Below are 18,225 nucleotides of genomic sequence, written 5' to 3' on the forward strand. Positions count from 1 at the left end.
GGAGGCCCAAGTTTCAGTCTAGTGATGACCCTGCCATCTTCCTGTCTTCCCCCAAGACTCCAACTAGGGGGGAAACTCTCAGTGAACCCAATAAAGAGTGTTTTGTTTATATCACTTTAAACGTCTCAGGCCTCCCAGTGTATTGCAAGACCTAAATTCAAAATAGGTATTTCCAGGTTCCAAATGGTCTCTCTATCCCTTCTCCTCTCTAGGATAGGGGGTTCAATTTTCAGTTGGGAGGGAGGATTGTGGTTTGGAAAGGAGTGAAGAAGGGAAAATCCAAGGACCCCAGATCTCTTCAGAAGGCAGGAGAAAAATTTCTTTGTTTACCCCTGACCCACAAGATTTTAACAAGGTTGAGGAATTTGAAGAAGAGAAATATGGTCACATTGTTATAAACAAACAAACGAGTAAGTAAATAAATAAATAACATTTTACTACATTTTTTAAAATTCCGTCAGGCCAGGACTTCTGAGAGGAGGAAAGTTTTGAGCTATAGGCTAGGATGGGGTGGAAGCAGGTTGAGGTTAGAGCTGGAAGGACCTTAGACATAATCTAGTCCAATAACTTTATTTTATAGATTAGAAAATTGAGTGTTAGAGATGATGTGACTAGCCCAAGGACATAGGGCTGGTTGGTGTATTTCAGAGCCAGAATTCAAACCTAGATCTTCTGACTCCAAATTTATGGTGCTCTTCCCACTGCACAAAGCTGCTAGCCTGAGTTCCTCATTGTTAGGAATTGTTTCCCTTACCCTCCCCCAACCAATTAAACTCTAAATTCTGAGCTTAAGGGAAGGGACTTTATAGAGTATGGGAACAGACAGGTCTGGGGAGAGGAGGGCCTCTGGAAGGATAAAAGGGAAAAGACAAAAGTAGCTGATTATGGGGTAGCTGGAGGTTTATTGGGATTCTCTTGGGAAGTTCCAGGTGTCAGAACTCATTTTCAAGGCACTGTGAAAGAGGTAACAGGGTACTCTGGTGTCCTTTGGTGATAGCGACCTAGGAGAAAAGAGAAGTAGAGTGACAGAGGGCTCTAACCTCTTATTGCTTTCCATCTGTGTTTCTTCCCACTTCTCTCTCAGCCATATCTTCCTTCCACAACCATTCGCATTATTACTCACTTGTCTCTTGTAATACAGAGTGGTCCCTATCACCACAAAGGCCAAGCTGAAAATGTAGAGGGCTGCCCGAAGGAAGAGTGGGAACACTTTTGGCCAAGGGGAGCCTAGATTTGGGGAAAGAGTAAAAGAAAGAGGACTGTGGAAAAGAATATTTTCAGTTTTGAAAGATGTTGGGGTAGTGGAGACAATAGGGAAGAAGAAAGTTCTTGCCTACCAAGTAGAGCATGGAGAGAGCTATTCAGCATAGTGCCTTCTCTCTGAGATTACTCCCACTTATACTCTCTCTATCTTATATATACATAGTTGTCTCCCCCATTAGAATGTGAGCTCCTTGAGGGCAGAGGGCAGAGATTTTGCTTTTCTTTGTATTCTCAGTGCTTAGCACAGTATCTAGCACATAGTAGGAACTTAATAAATGATTGTTGACTAAGAAGGCTCATTCCCCAGAATCAAGGAAAGAAAAGGGAAAAATGTGTGTGTGTGTGTGTGTGTGTGTGTGTGTGTGTGTGTGTGTGTGTGTGTGCTCACCTTCCTTCACCACCAGCCTGGTTCCTTCTCCAGTTCCAGTCCCTGACCCCAGTATCTCCACCACGCACAGGTAAAGTCCAGCATCGGATACTCTGATGTCCCGTATCCGTAGCTCAATCAGCCGGTCCCAGAGGAATTGGGATTGATCAGAGCCTTCTAGACGGCCCCTGAATTCCAGTGTCTTGTTATTCACTTCCCTGTCTGGGGCTACCACATCCAGGTACCAGGTGGCAAAGCCAATGGCAGGGCCCTCCTGACTGATGTTGAACAAACAGGAAAGGGAGACAGAGCCACCCTCCTGGGCCTGGATCTGGGGGGGCTGGAAGATGGAAAGAGAAGAGGAATCTGGGGGATAGACAAAGAAGGATGATGGGGAGGAAGTTTTCCTATTCTAAGGAGAGAAGAAGATGCAGAAAAGGTTTTAACACCCCAGGAGTGAGAGCCCTAGTGGGGAGAAACCACATAATTAAGTAACTGAGGATGCTAATGACTTGCCCCCAAATGAGCCGTAGCTTTCTTTTCCAAAGTTTCTTAAAGGACCTGAGTTCAAATCCGACTTCAGACACTTGACACTTACTAGTTGTGTGACCCTGAGCAAGTCACTTAACCCCGATTGCTTCACCAAAAAAAACAAAAAACAAACATACCCAAAGTTTCTTAATACTGCTTATTTGAATAAGAAATTTAATTCTTTCTCCTCACCCCATTATTCTTTAGCTTTCTTCACTTATTGACCTATTTGGGTAGTTATTTTTTAGGGAAATCCCAGCTGATCAATTCATCCAGTCTTGTTGTGAAGAAGCCTAATTAATTGACTCTGGTTAATGTCTTCAGCAAAGCTCCAATACTTGATAGTAAACAAATGTCACTAATTTTTCATCAATGAGCAACACTAGTTAATCTATATCAGGCTTGCACAACATACAGCCCACCAAAGGATTTCGGGCACATAACCCACGGCAACCAACTATCATCAGTCTCTAGTCTAACCTATCTGTGGCCTGAAGAAGTTTACGAATTGTGCAGGTCTGATCTATATGATTGCAAAACAGCACTAATTAATTAGCTCTGATGATTAAGTTCTATAGCTAAAACAATTGATTAAATATTAGTGAACATTACTAATTAAGCCTGTTCATTTTTAGAACTCTGCTTCTTATTGAAGCAATACATTTTTTAAAAATTAATGGAAAAGTATCATCAAACAGCAGGAGATGTCCAGTGTACCCAGTCAGGAAGTGGAGAAATTCAGAAGAAGGGAAAGGCGGTGGGAAGAAGGGAAGGAAAACAGCAACAGCAAATAGCAAAAAATCCTGGCCTGGGAGACCTGGAGAAGAGAAGGTGAAAGAAAGGAACACCATACCCCATCTCCATGGAGGGTAGCTCCCATTCCCATTCCTCATCACCTGGTGCTTCCCATTCTCCTTCTAAGCCCAGGTGTCTGGCCTATTAGCCCACAGCTCTTACCTATATATGATTCCTTAGGGCCCTTGACATTCCTTTCCCTTATCCCTCTTTCCCTTGGGCAACTTGGTATCTTCCACCCTCTCACAAGCTCCCCTGCTCCCTTCAAGGAACTGTCCCCATCACCTGGGCATGCAGAGAAAAAGATGAAAAGCAGCTTCCATGCCATGTTGTAGGGTTTGAGAAGTGGAGGGCTTGAGGGATGGAAGTATGTATAGAAAAAGGATGACCAATTTCTCAGTGACCAGCCTCGTTCCTCACCGGATGGCAGGATGGTTAAGCTTTCTACCACAGCATGGGGCTCATGCTACATGCCAAGGACCACAAACACTTTAGGGTGTTAAATTTCAGCAACAGAGTCAGGCAATGTAAGGCTGAGTCTCATAGGAAGCAAGGAGTTAGGGGACTGGACACCATAGTTTCTAAAAAGGAAAGTTTGCAGTGATTGGTACAGAGAGGAATATTAGATTCCGTATAAGAGAAAAACCTCCCAATGTAGCAAGAGGTGGATTAGAGAACCTCCCATGAAGCTAGACATTTACATACATCCTTTAGCAAGAGACATGTCCCACAGAAAGGGACCAGAGGGCATTTCTAGCTCCAAGGGAAATGCTCCAGTCCATCCCACTTACATTCATAACTGGAGCTGCTCACAAGATAAATAGGCTGTCTCAGAAAGTAGTGGACTCCCACTGTGTGATTTGGGGGTGGGGTATGGTTATGGGGAAAAGCAAAAATCTGACCATGTCACTCCCCCACTAAATAAACTCTCCCAATAAAGGCTCCCTATTGCCTTTAAGATAAACTAGAAACTATGTTTAACTTTTAAAACCCTGTACAGTCTAGTCTTAAACTTTTTTCCAGCTTCATTGGATATTATTCCCAGCCCTCACTGGGCAATCCAGTCACACTGGCCTTCTCATACATGACATTTCATCTCTAGTCTCTGGGCCTCAGCACTGGCTAGCCCCTGTTTCTGGAACGCACTATCTCCTCACCTCCATCTCATAGAATTCCTTTCTCTTCAAGACGTAACTCAAGTACCACCTTGTATAAAAAGTCTTTCCTGATTCCCCCACCTATTGTTACCCTCCCTGACAAACCACCTTGTATTTAGCTACTTCGTATTTATTGTCTCTAAATAGTCTGTATATACTTATCTAATGATTTGTTCCTCCCCATCATTAGAAAGTAAACTCCTTGGGAGAAGGCATTATTTCATATTTTGCATTTGTATCCTCAGCACTAACACAGTGCCTGACACATATCACCTAATGAATGTTCATGGAGCAGCTAGGTGTCACAGTGGATAGAATGCCTAGCCTCAAGTCAGAAAGACTCATCTGCCTGAATTCAAATCTAGCCTCAGACACTTACTAGCTGTGTGACCCTGGGCAAGTCACTTAACCCTGTTTGCCTCAGTTTTCTCATCTATAAAATGAGCTAGAGAAGGAAACGGCAAACTGATCCAGTATCTTTGCCAAGAAAACCCCAAATGATAGAGTGGTGAATCAGTGGAATAGATGAGGTACACAATACATTGTAGCGAATAACCATAGTAATTTAGGGTTTGATAAACTCAAAGATCCAAGCTTTTGGGACAAAAACTCACTATTTGACAAAAACTACTGGGAAAACTGGAAAACATTGTGGCAGAAATTAGGTATAGACCAACATCTTGCACTCTATAGCAAGATAAGGTTAAAATGGGTATATGGGGAGATATCATAAGCAAATTAAAGAAGCACAGATCTATTGTCAGATCTATTGAGAAGTAAAGAATTTAGGACCAAACAAGAGATAGAGAGAATTACAAAATATAAAATGGATAATTTTGATTATATTAAATTTAAAAGGCTTTGCACAAACAAAACCAATGCAACTAAAGTTAGAAGGAAAGCAGAAAACTGAAGAAATTTTTAACAGCAAATATCTCTGATAAAGGCCTCATTTCTCAAATATATAGAGAACTGAGTCAAATTTATAAGAATACAAGTCATTCCCCAGTTGATAAATGGTCAAAGGATATGAACAGGCACTTCTCAGTGCCTCAGAACAAAGAAATCAAAGCTATCTATAATTATATAAAAAATGTTCTAAATCATTATTGATTAGAGAAATGCAAATTAAAACAACTTTAAGGCACCACCGAATACCTATCAGATTGGCTAATATGACAGAAAAGGAAAATGATTAATGTTGGAGGAGATGACTGTTGGTGGAGTTGGAGAGCAATTTTGAACTATGCCCAAAGGGCTATAAAACTGCATATTCCATTACTAGTTCTGTATTCCAAAGAGATTTTTTAAAAGGCAAAAGGACCTATTTGTATAAAAATATTTATAGCAGTTTTTTTTATGATAGTTAAGAATTGAAAATTGAGAGAATGCCTATCAATTGGGGAATGGCTGAACAAGTTGTGGTATGTGATTGTAATGGAATATTATTGTGCTATAAAAAATGACGATCAGAATAATTTTTAGAAAAACCTGGAAAGACTTATATAAACTGATGCAGAGTGAAGTGAGTAGAACCAGTAGAACATTGTACACAGTGACAGCAATATTACACAATGAATGAAGAGAGCAGAAGCAGTAGAACATTGTACACAGTGACAGCAATATTATACAATGAAAAACTGTGAATGACTCAGCAATACAATGATCCAAGACAATTTCAAAGGACTCATGATGAAAAATGCTTCCCCAGAAAAAACTGATGGCATCTTAATACAGATAGAAGCATGCGATTTCTCTCTCTCTCTCTCTCTCTCTCTCTCTCTCTTTCTCTCTCTCTCTCCCTTCCTTTCTGTTTTCTTCCACAAAATGACTAATATGGAAATACATTTTACATGATTGTATATGTATAACCTATATTAGATTGCTTACTGTCAATAAGAAGGGATAGGGGAGGGAGAGAGAATTTGGAACTCATTTAAAAAAACACAAATGTTAAAAATTGTTTTTAATATATAATTGGGGGGAAAATAAGATATTACTTTAAAAAGAATCCAAATAGGGTCATGAAGATTCAGACACAATGGAAAAACAACTGAACAACAACAAAAACGAATGTTAGATAATTGTCTAATTGATGAGGAAACAAATGCATTCTTAAATGGGATGGGGGTGGGGGCAGAGGCTGCAGGGTTAGTTACCTCCCTTTTGTCAGTATTCTCTCATCTCATTTCCAAAAACTCGACTCTTCTCTTTCCTCACCTTTAACCAGGACCTCTACAGGATGTGGCTTCTCTGTCCTTCTGAGGTACAGCAGGGCAGGACTCTGTCTCACAGGAACCCCATATAAGGCTATGAATAGCTCCTAAACTTCACCAGAAGATACTCAGTCCTAAAAACAGTCTTCGATTCTCGTGCTTCCAGATCATCACCTTTCTTGAAATTCTCCAAAAAGTAGATTCTCCAGCCTTACCCAGGGGAAGGTCTCCAGGCTAGATAAGGTACTTTCAAGAACTGTACAAGAGATAGCAGAGGAAAGGAAATGTTAAATGTCAGAGCTACACATTATACACATTTTATACTGTAGGAACAAATCATCCAAGTATTAAGCACCTATCTTTTGTCTTTGTATCCCAGTGACAATGCCTGGCACAGTTAATAAATCTTAACAATGCCTGGAAAATAACAAGATCCCAACAATGTCAGACTTGTAAGTGCTTAATAAATGGTTGTTGAATTGGATTAGATTGGATTGAATCACCTTTGTTCACCCTGAAGCTGCTCTAGGCACTATGGGAGATGGGAAGATGTAAAATATATTATCCCTGCCCTCAGGAAGATTTGAATCTAGTTGTTGAAATTAGTCTAAAACATATAAAATAACTTAGGGGATATAACCTGTTTCTCTGCTTGCCCTGCTTATCTCTTTAACTTGTTTTCACCTTGGGTCCAAGGGAAATAATTCACAGAGAGAAAAAAGACTGTTAAATTCCCTTAAGGATCAATGATAAAGTATATTACCCACGTAGCGGATGGACAGAGTGAGACATACATTTGCAGACATGGCCCATGTGTGGGTTTGTTTTGCTTGACTATGCTTATTTGTCACAAAGGAGGATCTTTTTTTTTTTTTTTTTATTGCTAGGGGAATTTGTTGGGGGAGTGCAGAAAGGGGGGGCAGTGATAATTTTTTTAAAAAGTCAAGGAAAAGAGAGTCATTTAAGCATTTTTAAAAACACAGAAGAAAACAGAAGTAGGTTCAGAGGGAAACACAGTTAAGTTTTAAAATGAACATGCTAAATTAATACATTTAGCACATAATAGTGTGCTTCTTAAAAAGAACAAGCTTCCCCAATTGCCTAAAAAAAAAAAAAAAAGAATAAGCTATTAGTAACGGAGATTTGTAATTCCAATCCTTTTTTTCTATCTTTTGCACATGGAAATGTTTATATTCATTGGTAGTGGTGGTAAAAACAGAATGACTCACGAATACATATTTTTTTAATTTTAAGAGGAATTCCTGATGATGGTGGCACAGGCAATTGGTCGTTCCCTTCCCAGCTTCATCCAGGGTTGTGATCAGAAATCACATGAGAGAAGAAACACTACCTGAACCTTTTCTTATCCTGTTTTCACTTACGGTCTTTCTTTTCCTGCTCTTATGATTTTGACTTCTAGGCTTCCATGATGGAGATGAGAATGGCCTGCTGGTGACTAGGCCACATAAAAAGGTTTGGACATCTCTACTGGTGCCAGCTGGAGCTCATAGCACCATGAAAGTGAGGTGACCAGAAGCTAAGCCAGCTTATAGAGTTTCCCAATCCAACTGTCAACAAATTAACAAGCATCTATTATGCATTTACTATGTGCTGGGATTACAAAGAAAGACAAAAAGAAAAGAAAAAGGGAAAAAAAAACTGTCCCTGCTCTTAAGGACCTCACAGTCTAATGGGAGAGATGACATACACAACTATGTCCACAAAAATATACAACTATGTATGAATAAGATATAGACAAATAGATACATCTATGTCTGTATCTTTATGTGGGATAGCTAGGTGGCACAGTGGATAGAGTGCTAAGCCTGAAGTCAGGAAGACTCATCTTCTGAAATTGAACAGAGGTGAGGAGAGAGAGAACTCCAGGCATAGGACAACCAATGAAAATGCCTGAAGTCAGGAAATAGAGTGTCCTGTGAGAGGAAAAGAAAAGAGTAGAATGTTACTAGGTCACAGAGTACATTGGAAAAAGCAAGACACAAGGGGACTGGAAAGGTAGGAAGAGGCCAGGTTATGAAGGTATTTCAAAGCCAAAGGATTTTTATTTGATCCTGGAGGTACTAGGGAGCCACTGGAGTTTATTGAATGAGGGAGGGAGTGTACATAGTCAGACCTGAACTTTAGGAAGATCATTTGACAGATGAGTGGAAGATGAATGACAGTAAGGAACTGAGGCAGAGAGATCAATCAGAAGGCTATTGCAATAGTCTAGGCATGAGATGTTGAGGATCTGATTGAGGGTGGTGGTAATGTCAGAGAAGAAAAGGGGGCATATAGACAGATATAACTAGGGTAGAATCAACAGGACTTGGCAACAGATTGTGGGTGGGGGAGGGGATGAGAGAGAGTAAGAAGTGGAAGATGACACCTAGATTGTGAGCCTGGGGGCCTGGGAGGTTGGTGGTACCCTCAATAGTAATATGGAAGTTAGGAAGAGGGGAGAGGTCAAGAAGGATGAGGATTGAAGATAGGCCATTGAATTTGGCAATTAAGAGATTGTAAGTACCTTTGGAGAGATCAATTTCAGTTCAATGATGAAGTCAGAAGCTATAACTGCAAAGCACTGGTGTCGAACTCAAACGGGATCATAATAAGGATACATGCAGGTACATATTGACTTACAAAACCATGTATTAACATTATCTATGTTTTATTGATTCCCCAATTACATTTTTATTCCATTAGGGCAGTGCTACAGAGTACTGGGTGGAGTGCAGCATGTTTAATACCTCTGCTATAGAAAGTCAGAGAAAAGGAAGTAGAATCATGCATTTTTAAGAGAGCCTTCTCAAGTTTGGCCACAAAAGGGTGGAAACGTAATGGTATGCTAGCTAGCGCAATAGAAAGCTCAAGTGAGGGTTTTTTGAGGATGGGAGGAAGAGACGAGAAAGGAAGAGAACAAGTATTTATTAAGCACCTACCATGTGCCAGGCCCTGTGCTAAGTGCTTTACAAATATTATCTCATTTGTGGATAGGAGAGACATGGGTGTTTTTTCTAGGCAGTAGGGAAGCCGCTAGTAAATGGAGAGAGATTAAAGATAAGTAAGAGAAATGAGATGATAGAGGGGGAAATCTTGTGGAGAAGGCAGGATAAAATGGGATCACTTTTGCACATGAATGGGCTTCCCTTTGCAAGGAGAAGGGTCACCTCTTCATGAAGACAGAGGTGAAAGGGGAGATAGTTGCAGAAGGCATCTGAGTTATGAGAGATAAGGAAGAGGTAAGAAGTTTTTGGCAAATGGCCTCAATTTTTTCAGTGAAATATAAGGCAAGATTCTCAACTGAGGATATGGGGGAAGTGGGAATCATAGAAGTTTTGAGGAGGGATGCAAAGGTTTGGAATAGCTGCTATGGTGAGTAGGATAGAAAATCAATTAGGGAGGTGTAAAAGGAATCAATCAAGATTATGTAACATAAACTTGTAGTGGACCAGTTAGTATTTTTTTAAATTTTTCCCAGCTTTGCTCAGCAGCACGTAAATTGGAGCAAAGGCAGCAGACGGTAGCATACAAGGCTGAGGTTTGGCAGGGTGAGATCAGTGATAGGATAAGGGACTCAAGAGAAGAAGACAGTGTAGAGTTGAACTGGCTTGTCAAGGAGTCAAGATGGGGAAGAGAAGAAAGTGAAGCCAGTACAAGGTGATGGCCTGGAAACAAATGGAGGAGGTCAAGAATTGGAAGTTGTTTTGAGGACTAAGAGCAGGGTTTAGAGTTGGAAGACAGAGGGGAGGGGCAGGATAACAACAGATTATTCTCAGATAAAGGCATTTCAGAGTTCATAAACATGGATGTGGAATACTTACGGATGATGGCAAGATCAAGGATATGACCATCCCTGTGGGTACGCCCAGGCGGAATGGAGGAATAGCTCATGGGAAATGAGTATGTTTGGGAAGTTAGGCTGTTTGAGGGAGAATACGTATATTGAAGTTCCCTAGTCTGAGGGCAGGAGTTAGAGAGGAGAGAAAGACTGTGAACCAGGCACTGAACTCACTGAAGAAGGAAAAAGCGTCCTGAAGGTCAGCTACCAGAATCTTCATTGGGTGATAAATATAGGTTGAATGAACCTCAAAAGAGGAGAGGCTCCTGAGTAATGGTGGTAGAGGGAGAGCACAGAAGTGGCTAGTAGGAGTAAGGAGTATTCCAATTCTCCCACCATGACTAGTGAGGGGCACTGAAAGTGCAACTAGTGCTGGAAAGGGAGGCCAGGAAAGTTGTGTCGTCAGGAGAGAATCAAGTCTCAATTGATGCAAGAAGATGAAGAAAAAAGGAAAAGGTTTAAGATGAAAGCTGGTTTATTATCCATGAAATAAGCATCCCAGAGAGCACAGTGGATGAGTTGGGTAGCTTTAGAGTGGCACATTAAAGTAGCTGGGTCGAGGAAGATGGTAAAAAAGGAGCAGATAGTTGGGGGTGGGGTGAAGAATAGGGCTTGAACAATGGTAACAGAATCACTGATATGAGGTGGGGATGACAGGGTGGGAATGTAGCATCCTATAGATTGTTTCATTACAATCTTTTAATTAGGGCACTGTTGACTCTAAATGCATTGCTAGGACACAATTACTTATATCAGCCTTTATACATGTAAAGAACACAGTAATACCATAGATATTAGTATTTAAGTATTTAGTCATGCAAAAATTATCTCCAAGACAGTAGCCTGACTTGAATAGGAAACACACCAGAAATCTGACTACTAGTTTCAGTCTGAAAACAGAAGGGAAAAAAATCTAAAAGCAAAAGGTAACACAAATATGCCCTGGATGAGCCCCCATGGTGTAGCACCCCCCTCCCCAACTTGAAAAAATAAGTCCAGCCACTAGGGAGGTAACTACTCCCAGATGCAAGGTATTCTGTGGGTCTGCACTTCTAAAATGATAGCTCAAGATCCCCAACCTTTACCTTTAATTACCATTAATTAAATTACCATTTACCTTTAATAGTCAATCAGTTGACACAATTAGCTCAAAGCAAAGGCATTTACTGGAATGGCATAGCATGAACAAAAGTAATAAAATATTTTCCCCAAAAACCTAGTTCATATTCTCCCATAACTCTAACTAGCATTGGTGAGAACACAAGTGATATACATGATGTACTCTATTAAAAAAAGAGCAAATGCAGTGAACGAGTATGGTCAAAGGAACTCCTACCTCTGGTACTACAGGGTCTTTATGTCCTTTTTCTTGTGGTATCCTCATGCCACCTCCTTCTGCGTTCAGCATCCCTACTAGATAGACTTAGATGGGCTTCCTAGACCCATTACTTTCTGCAGTTTGACCTCCAATTGCCAGGGTTAATTTTCTCTTTTTTTTTTTTTTAATTCTCTCTTGAAACAATAGTTGGCTACCTTCTCTACTGCCAGAGGTTACACTCTTCAAGGCTGTCTCCTGCCATCACTTTTTGTTTTTTGTTTTTTTGTTTTGGCAATCGGGGTTAAGTGACTTGCTCAGGATCACACAGCTAGTGTCAAGTGTCTGAGGCCAGCTTTGAACTTAGGTCCTCCTGACTCCAAGGCCAGAGCTCTATCCACTGCACCACCAAGTTGCCCCCATAACTTTTTTTTTTTTAACTCTCCTTAGGGAATACATACCTTTTTTTTTTTTTTTTTTTTTGTGGCTGATCCTTAGCTAACCAATGTCTAACTGTCTTCTAATTCCATCAAGCAGAACTAAAGTGAAAATCATCCTTGCACTTCATTTAAAATAAACATCTTGGCAGCTAGGTGGCACAGTGGATAGAGCACCAGCCCTAAAGTCAGGAGGACCTGAGTTTAAATCTGACCTCAGACAGCTATTCTGTCCATTTCTGTCCCCCATCGCCCCACCCCCACCTCCACCTCAGTTCCCATTCTCAAGGCCCCAACTGGATGGCTGTTTGGAGTTGAATTGCCCAGGGCATTTTAATATAAAGGTGTTGCTTAAAGTACCTCTTTGTAATACATGTTAGAGACTTTTAAAAACAAAAAACAAAAAAAATTCTAGATAGATACATAACCTTAATATCAAAGATCAAATTAAAAGAGAAACAGATCATGTACCTTTCACAGCTATGGATAAAAGATATATTCTTAATCAAACAAAAAATAAATAGATAACTTTGATTACTTGAAACTGAAAAACTTCTACACAGACAACATTCCATGTATCTAGGATAAGAAGGGAAGTGGTTGAATGGGGAAAAAAGTCTCTGTATTAAATTTCTTTGACAAGGTTTGATATCTAAGATACATAAATATATATTAATTAATATATAGATATAGATATATATGGAGATAGATAATAGCCATTCTTTAATGGTCAACGAATATGAACAAATAATTGCAAAGTACTCACAGCCACATGAAAAAATGCTCCAAATCACTATTAATAAGAGAAATGCAAAGCTTTTGCATCAAGTCTTAGGTTTCATCTCATACCCTGCAAATTGGCAAAATTGACAAAAAAATAGCAACAGTCAATGTTGGAAGGGTTGTGGGAAGATAGACACACTAATACATTGTTGGTGGAGCTGAGAAATGGTAAACCATTTTGGAAAACAATTTGGAATTATGAAAATAAAGTGACTAAATGCCCATATCCTTTGAACTAGAGACTTTATTACTGGGCTTATACTCCAAGGAAACCACTGATAAGAAGAATTGTGCCCATATACTCCAAAATATTATAGCAGCACACTGAGAATTGGAAACAAAGTAGGTGTGCATTGATTGGGGAATGGCTAAATAAATTGTGGTACATGAATGTGATGGAAGACCACTGTGCTGTAAAAAAATAATGCATGTGAAGAACACAGAGGACCATGGAAAGAGCTGCATAAACTGATGCAGAGTGTCAAGATATTTGGAGACACCATATTTCCCAGAGCTAAGGCCCAGCAAGCAGGCTGTGCCCTAAGCTTGGCATCACAACAATCCTTTACGCTCTGGATGATCTCACTCTCTGGCAAAGTGTATTGCTTTGACCAGTACCAGGTGTTCACTGTGGGATTTATGTTTAGTTGGACCTCATCCTATTTCCCAGAGACCTGAGAGCCATTCATCACATCTTTTGACACGTTTGCAATCCCTGTTTCTTGTAACAGCTAAGTGAACTGAACCAAAGACTGCACTCCTGTTCCTGCCACGCTAACTCTGGTTCTGTTTGTGTCTGTGAGACAATCAATTTGGAGACTGTACCCACAGGACCCAGGAATGCCTGCATTGTCCACACAGAACCCTGCCGTGGGAATGGCTAAGAATGGTTTTGTCATGGGCTGGCCCACTTATGTATACTGCTTTTGCCCCAGCGTGTGCCCTTCTTCTCAGGAGGATTTGCAAGCTTTTTCTCACTTTGAAACTAAACTTTTGTTTGTGTCCTGACTCTCCTGTCTCTGGCCTGCTCTGTTCCACTCTGGTCACTCACAGGTTAGAGGCTGGTTCTGGTCCAGCTGACAAGAGTGAAGTAAGCAGAACCAAGATAACAATATATACAGTAACTTCAACAATGTAAACAGAAAGAGCAACACCATACCAAAAAATTAAAAGTAAATATAACAAAATTATTAAGATCAAGTGGGTCTTGAATGAAACGATATCAAACACCCCCTGCCAAATTACTCCTCTGTGTAGGTAGGAAGTCCATAGATGTTTCACATTGCACATGTTTTCAGACTTTCTCAATATATATGTCAGTTGTGCCGACATTTTCCCCCCTGATTAAAATAAAATACTATTTATCAAAAAAATATTATTTGTCATATGGAATGACTATCAGAGAAGGGGAAGGATACAGAAAACATCAATGAAAATTATTTTTAAAAATAGAGGAAAACAGGGGCAGCTAGGTGGCGCAGTGGATAGAGCACCAGCCCTGAAGTCAGGAGGACCTGAGTTCAAATCCAGCCTCAAACCAAACACTTGACACTTACTAGCTGTGTGACCTTGGGCCAGTCACTTAACCCCAATTGCCTTAAAAAAAAAAAAGAATATCTTAAAAAATAAAACAGAGGAAAACAAAACAAAGGAAATCTACCTATAGGAAATACACCAAATAATATGTCAAGGATGGAACAGGACCTGAGCTTGCAGTATCTTATTTCAGAATAGGAGGACTTTTATCTATTATATTGAGAAGCGCCTAACAGTAATGTATGGTAATAGCAGAGACAACAGAGACACAATGAAAACCAGCAAGAGAAGAATGAGTAGGGTTGGGATGGGGGATCTGCAGGGGTATGTGCAGACCATTAGAGAAGACCAAGACAGCTCCTAACCTTGGATCCTGCAGTGACCTGCCTGCTGGAGCACCTAGAATTTCCACCTGATGTGCTAACCAAGAATAGATATGGGTGAGACAATTCCTTCCCTTTCACTTTGAGATTTTGGTGGATTTGGAGGGTGCTCCCAACACCTAGGGGGAAGGGAGAAGCAAGGTAGAACCTGACTACAAGCACTGAAGTCTGGGAGGCAGGAAGTAGAGATTTCAGACCTTTTAAGGTGACACTTAACACTTACATCTTTCACTTTTAATCCCATTTAGCAAATGTACTCAAGTCTACAAATGTGACTCAGTAATATATCTGTAGAATATGACTATGTAGTCCTTTGGGGTCATGTAAAGCTGGAAAGATTAGAATCCCAAATGTGGTGGGGGAAAATGAGTCAAACAAATCATAAGTTGTGAATAGAGGTTTTTACGTTTTGTACACGAAGTAGAAAACCTTGACTGAGATAGTAAAAGAAGACTGGAAGCCAGGGAACCTTGTCTGCACACATGCAGAGGGACTGAAAGAAACTCAGGCTGGTAGCTCATCTGGAGGTTTATACAGATATGGCACTCCAAGTAGGTCTTAAAACCCTATCTCCTAAGAGAAACATGTTCTTTGCCTGTCCTTTATTTACTCACCTTTCTACCTCTGATGCCAACATAAAGCTGGGGCTTCTATGGAAAAGAGCACCCCTTGATCTATAGTATGTCACATACTGGGGATATATGTTATATCCTATACCAATAACAAACATTATTCCACTTGTGTAATAGGTATTTACATCATGAGATAGAGTTACCTTGGAGGGTAATCCCACATATGACTTAGGTGAGCACTGATGATGAGTGTTCCTCATGTAATAAATACCCACATGTAGCAATGAATAGTGAAGAGGTTAGAGAAAATCGGAATATCATACACAGTTAGGCTCTCTTCTCTTCCTCTTTTAATCCTAGGCTTCTGATTTATTATTAACAATAGTCTAGGGAAAGGGTCAGCAAACTTTTTTCTGTAAAGAGCCAGAGAGTAAATATTTTAGGCTTTGTGGGTCAAGGCGCAAAATTGAGAATAGCATATATTTCAACTTTGAAAATGTCTTTTTATATAGAGAGGTATTGCCAAATACTGATATCAATCTTCAAGTATATGATTTTAATTGAGCCAAAGGGTTCAATAGTCTTAAACAAGTCTATTTTTTCAAGACACATTTCTTCAGCTGCTGCAATCAAACACAATTTAATTATCTTACCATAGGTAAATAGCTTGTCTTTCTTGGTAACAAATGAGCCAGTTGAAAACTTATTTTGTTTGTAGCCTCATTTTCATTTTTTATATTTGTGAAGAAATTTCTACTGTGATGAGATTTTCCACTTTACATTTTCTAATTTTTCTGACCATTGCTTTCCTGTGAGTTGGGAATATTGTGATGAGTACTTAGTCTGCTAATATCGATGTATATTGTATTTTCTTAATCAAAGTTATAGTGTCATTTGCATATTAAACCCAATGCTTTGCCATCTAATTTGATAATAAAATAATCTACACTTCACTGTGCCTTAAAATTGTGACATTAAAAGTCTACTTTTATCTTCTTTTCTTCTTTTGACATGATGGTTATGCACTGATAATAAAACATAATAATAAAATTTCTTGGTATGGTGATACATGTGGCATTCAAAACACTGCCTATTTATAACTGTGCCACTGCAATTTGTAGTGCCCAGAGCAGCAACATGACAGCGAGTGACAAGAGCGCCATCTAAGGTCACAACTACTCAACTCTGATGTATTGCAGAAACCGTCATAGATAAAATGTGTGTCTATGTTCCAAGCAAATTTCATTTATGGACACTGAAATTTTAATTTCAAATAATTTTCATGTATCATGAAATATTATTATTATTATTTTGATTTTTCAACCATTCAAAAATGTAAAAACCATTCTTTGCTCAAAGTTCATCTATGGTAGACCTGATTTGACCCACCCAGCCACAGTTTGTTGACCTGTGGTCTAGGGGATATTTACGATTCTTATTACATTCCTAACTGCTCCCTGCTTATCACCCTGAGATGGCTTAGAAAACTATCTCAGGCAGTTCCACGAGGTGGTGATCTGAGGAAAACCCAGCCTCTTCCATGTTTCCCACTGTGGGGAAAGGGGGAAGAGAATACTACTGCCCTTATTCCAGACTCACTGTAGTTCCCAGACTCTATCCTGCAAATAACAACATGCAAGACTGAAGGTTAGCATGCTCATTTCTTTTATTGAGCAATGGAATCACTAATAGCAAGGAAAAGCAGGCAGAAAGTGAAAGAGGAAGGAGGAAAAAAAAGGTCAAGCCAGCCCAGTTCATTGCAAATTTGACATCCAGTACTGAGCTTCTCGCTATAAGAGCAGGAAATAGCATTTTCCTGCTTCATGCTACTGGAGAGGGGACAGTTAATACAGTCACTTCCTCTGCTGCTTAGAGTCATAGCAGAGGGAAGATATCTCTAAGGGACAATGTCACCAAACCAAGTCCATTCAACAATGACCAGCAGCCACACCACCTTTGGTCATGGCAATCAGCTGCTCTTCATAGTCTCTCTGAATGAAAGAACTGGGCAAACCTGAACACCAGCATCTCCCCATATGTTCCCAAGATGGCAGATACACCCAAACACATGGAACTCTGATGATAGTTTTAGAACTAGAAAGGACCGTTGGAGTAATCAAATCTAATTCCCTCATTTTACAGTTGAAGAAACTACAGATCAGAAAAGTTAGGTGACTTGGCCAAGGTTATACAGGTAACATGGTAATATTAGGATTTGAACTCAAGTTTTATGACTCCAAATTCAGAATTATATGATGCCATCTGGAGGGTCAGGGAAGAGAAAGTCAGTGATAGAGTTACTCCCTTTTTAAAAGTTTAGGGAGTCAATGGTTCCCCAACAAGGGGATTGCTTTACCATCCCCAAAGTACCCAATAGCTGAGTCATACATTCATGCTAATCATCTTCGAAGTGCCCAGGCAAGGAAGCTCTATACATGCTCTGTTCAATCCTTATTTTTTTTTTTCAGCCAAAGACAAGGTTTATTCACCATATTGGCCAGAATCTTAAGGAATCTGAACATTACTGATCTATTGGCTAGATTTTAAGAATCTGAGCAGTGGCTAGATTATAAGAATCTGAGCACCTTAATGGAGATAAGATGGACCTTATATACAGAAAGACTGTGGGAGGGATCTAGGAGTGACCAAATAGTTTGGGGTGACTGGAGGAGGGGTCTACGGAAGATCTGGATGGGAATGGCCAGTAAGCTGGGGTGAACAGAATGCCTGGGACCTGGACCACATGGCCAAGGGAGAACGGAGTCTAGATAGGATTAAGGGTGGGAAGTGGGGGGGGGAGAGAGGACATCTGAAGGTAGATTGGGCATTGGAGATAATGAAAGGCCAGTTGATAGGATTAAAGCCTCAGGCAAATGCCAGAGATTTGGCCATGTGGGAAAGTCCAGAGTTTTTCCTTTTTCAGGTCCAGATCCCATCCTCATCATTCCCCCTAAAACAAGTGGGACCCAAATTCTTTTGGGGTAAGAGGCAATGGTCTCGGCTTCTGAAACTGCTTCCTGCTGGTAAGT

At 40.1% G+C, this 18,225-nt stretch overlaps 1 protein-coding gene across 1 annotated transcript; it reads right to left on the reverse strand.

Annotated features, from left to right (window-relative positions):
• Positions 1–419: 419 nt before the first annotated feature.
• NCR3 (natural cytotoxicity triggering receptor 3) lies at positions 420–6,621 on the reverse strand. Its single transcript, XM_027876648.1, has 5 exons — positions 6,273–6,621; positions 3,242–3,537; positions 1,652–1,996; positions 1,124–1,227; positions 420–1,001 (listed from the first exon to the last, which is right to left on the reverse strand). Exons 2-5 carry the CDS (start codon positions 3,282–3,284, stop codon positions 933–935), a joined length of 561 nt encoding a protein of 186 aa, XP_027732449.1. The 5' UTR covers positions 3,285–3,537; positions 6,273–6,621; the 3' UTR covers positions 420–932.
• Positions 6,622–18,225: the final 11,604 nt, after the last annotated feature.

The sequence above is a fragment of the Vombatus ursinus genome, unplaced genomic scaffold (genome assembly GCF_900497805.2).
Source record: "Vombatus ursinus unplaced genomic scaffold, bare-nosed wombat genome assembly UNPS02014811.1, whole genome shotgun sequence".
Taxonomy (NCBI): Eukaryota; Metazoa; Chordata; class Mammalia; order Diprotodontia; family Vombatidae; genus Vombatus; species Vombatus ursinus.

Bases quoted from the DNA above. Each gene is read 5' to 3' on its own strand.
- NCR3 (XM_027876648.1), bottom strand. From the start codon at position 3,284: ATGGCATGGAAGCTGCTTTTCATCTTTTTCTCTGCATGCCCAG. The intron at 1,997-3,241 runs GTGATGGGGACA...TCTATCCCCCAG, and splicing joins CTTTTTCTCTGCATGCCCAG to ATTCCTCTTCTCTTTCCATC. The intron at 1,002-1,123 runs GTGAGTAATAAT...CTTTTCTCCTAG, and splicing joins CTCTGTATTACAAGAGACAA to GTCGCTATCACCAAAGGACA.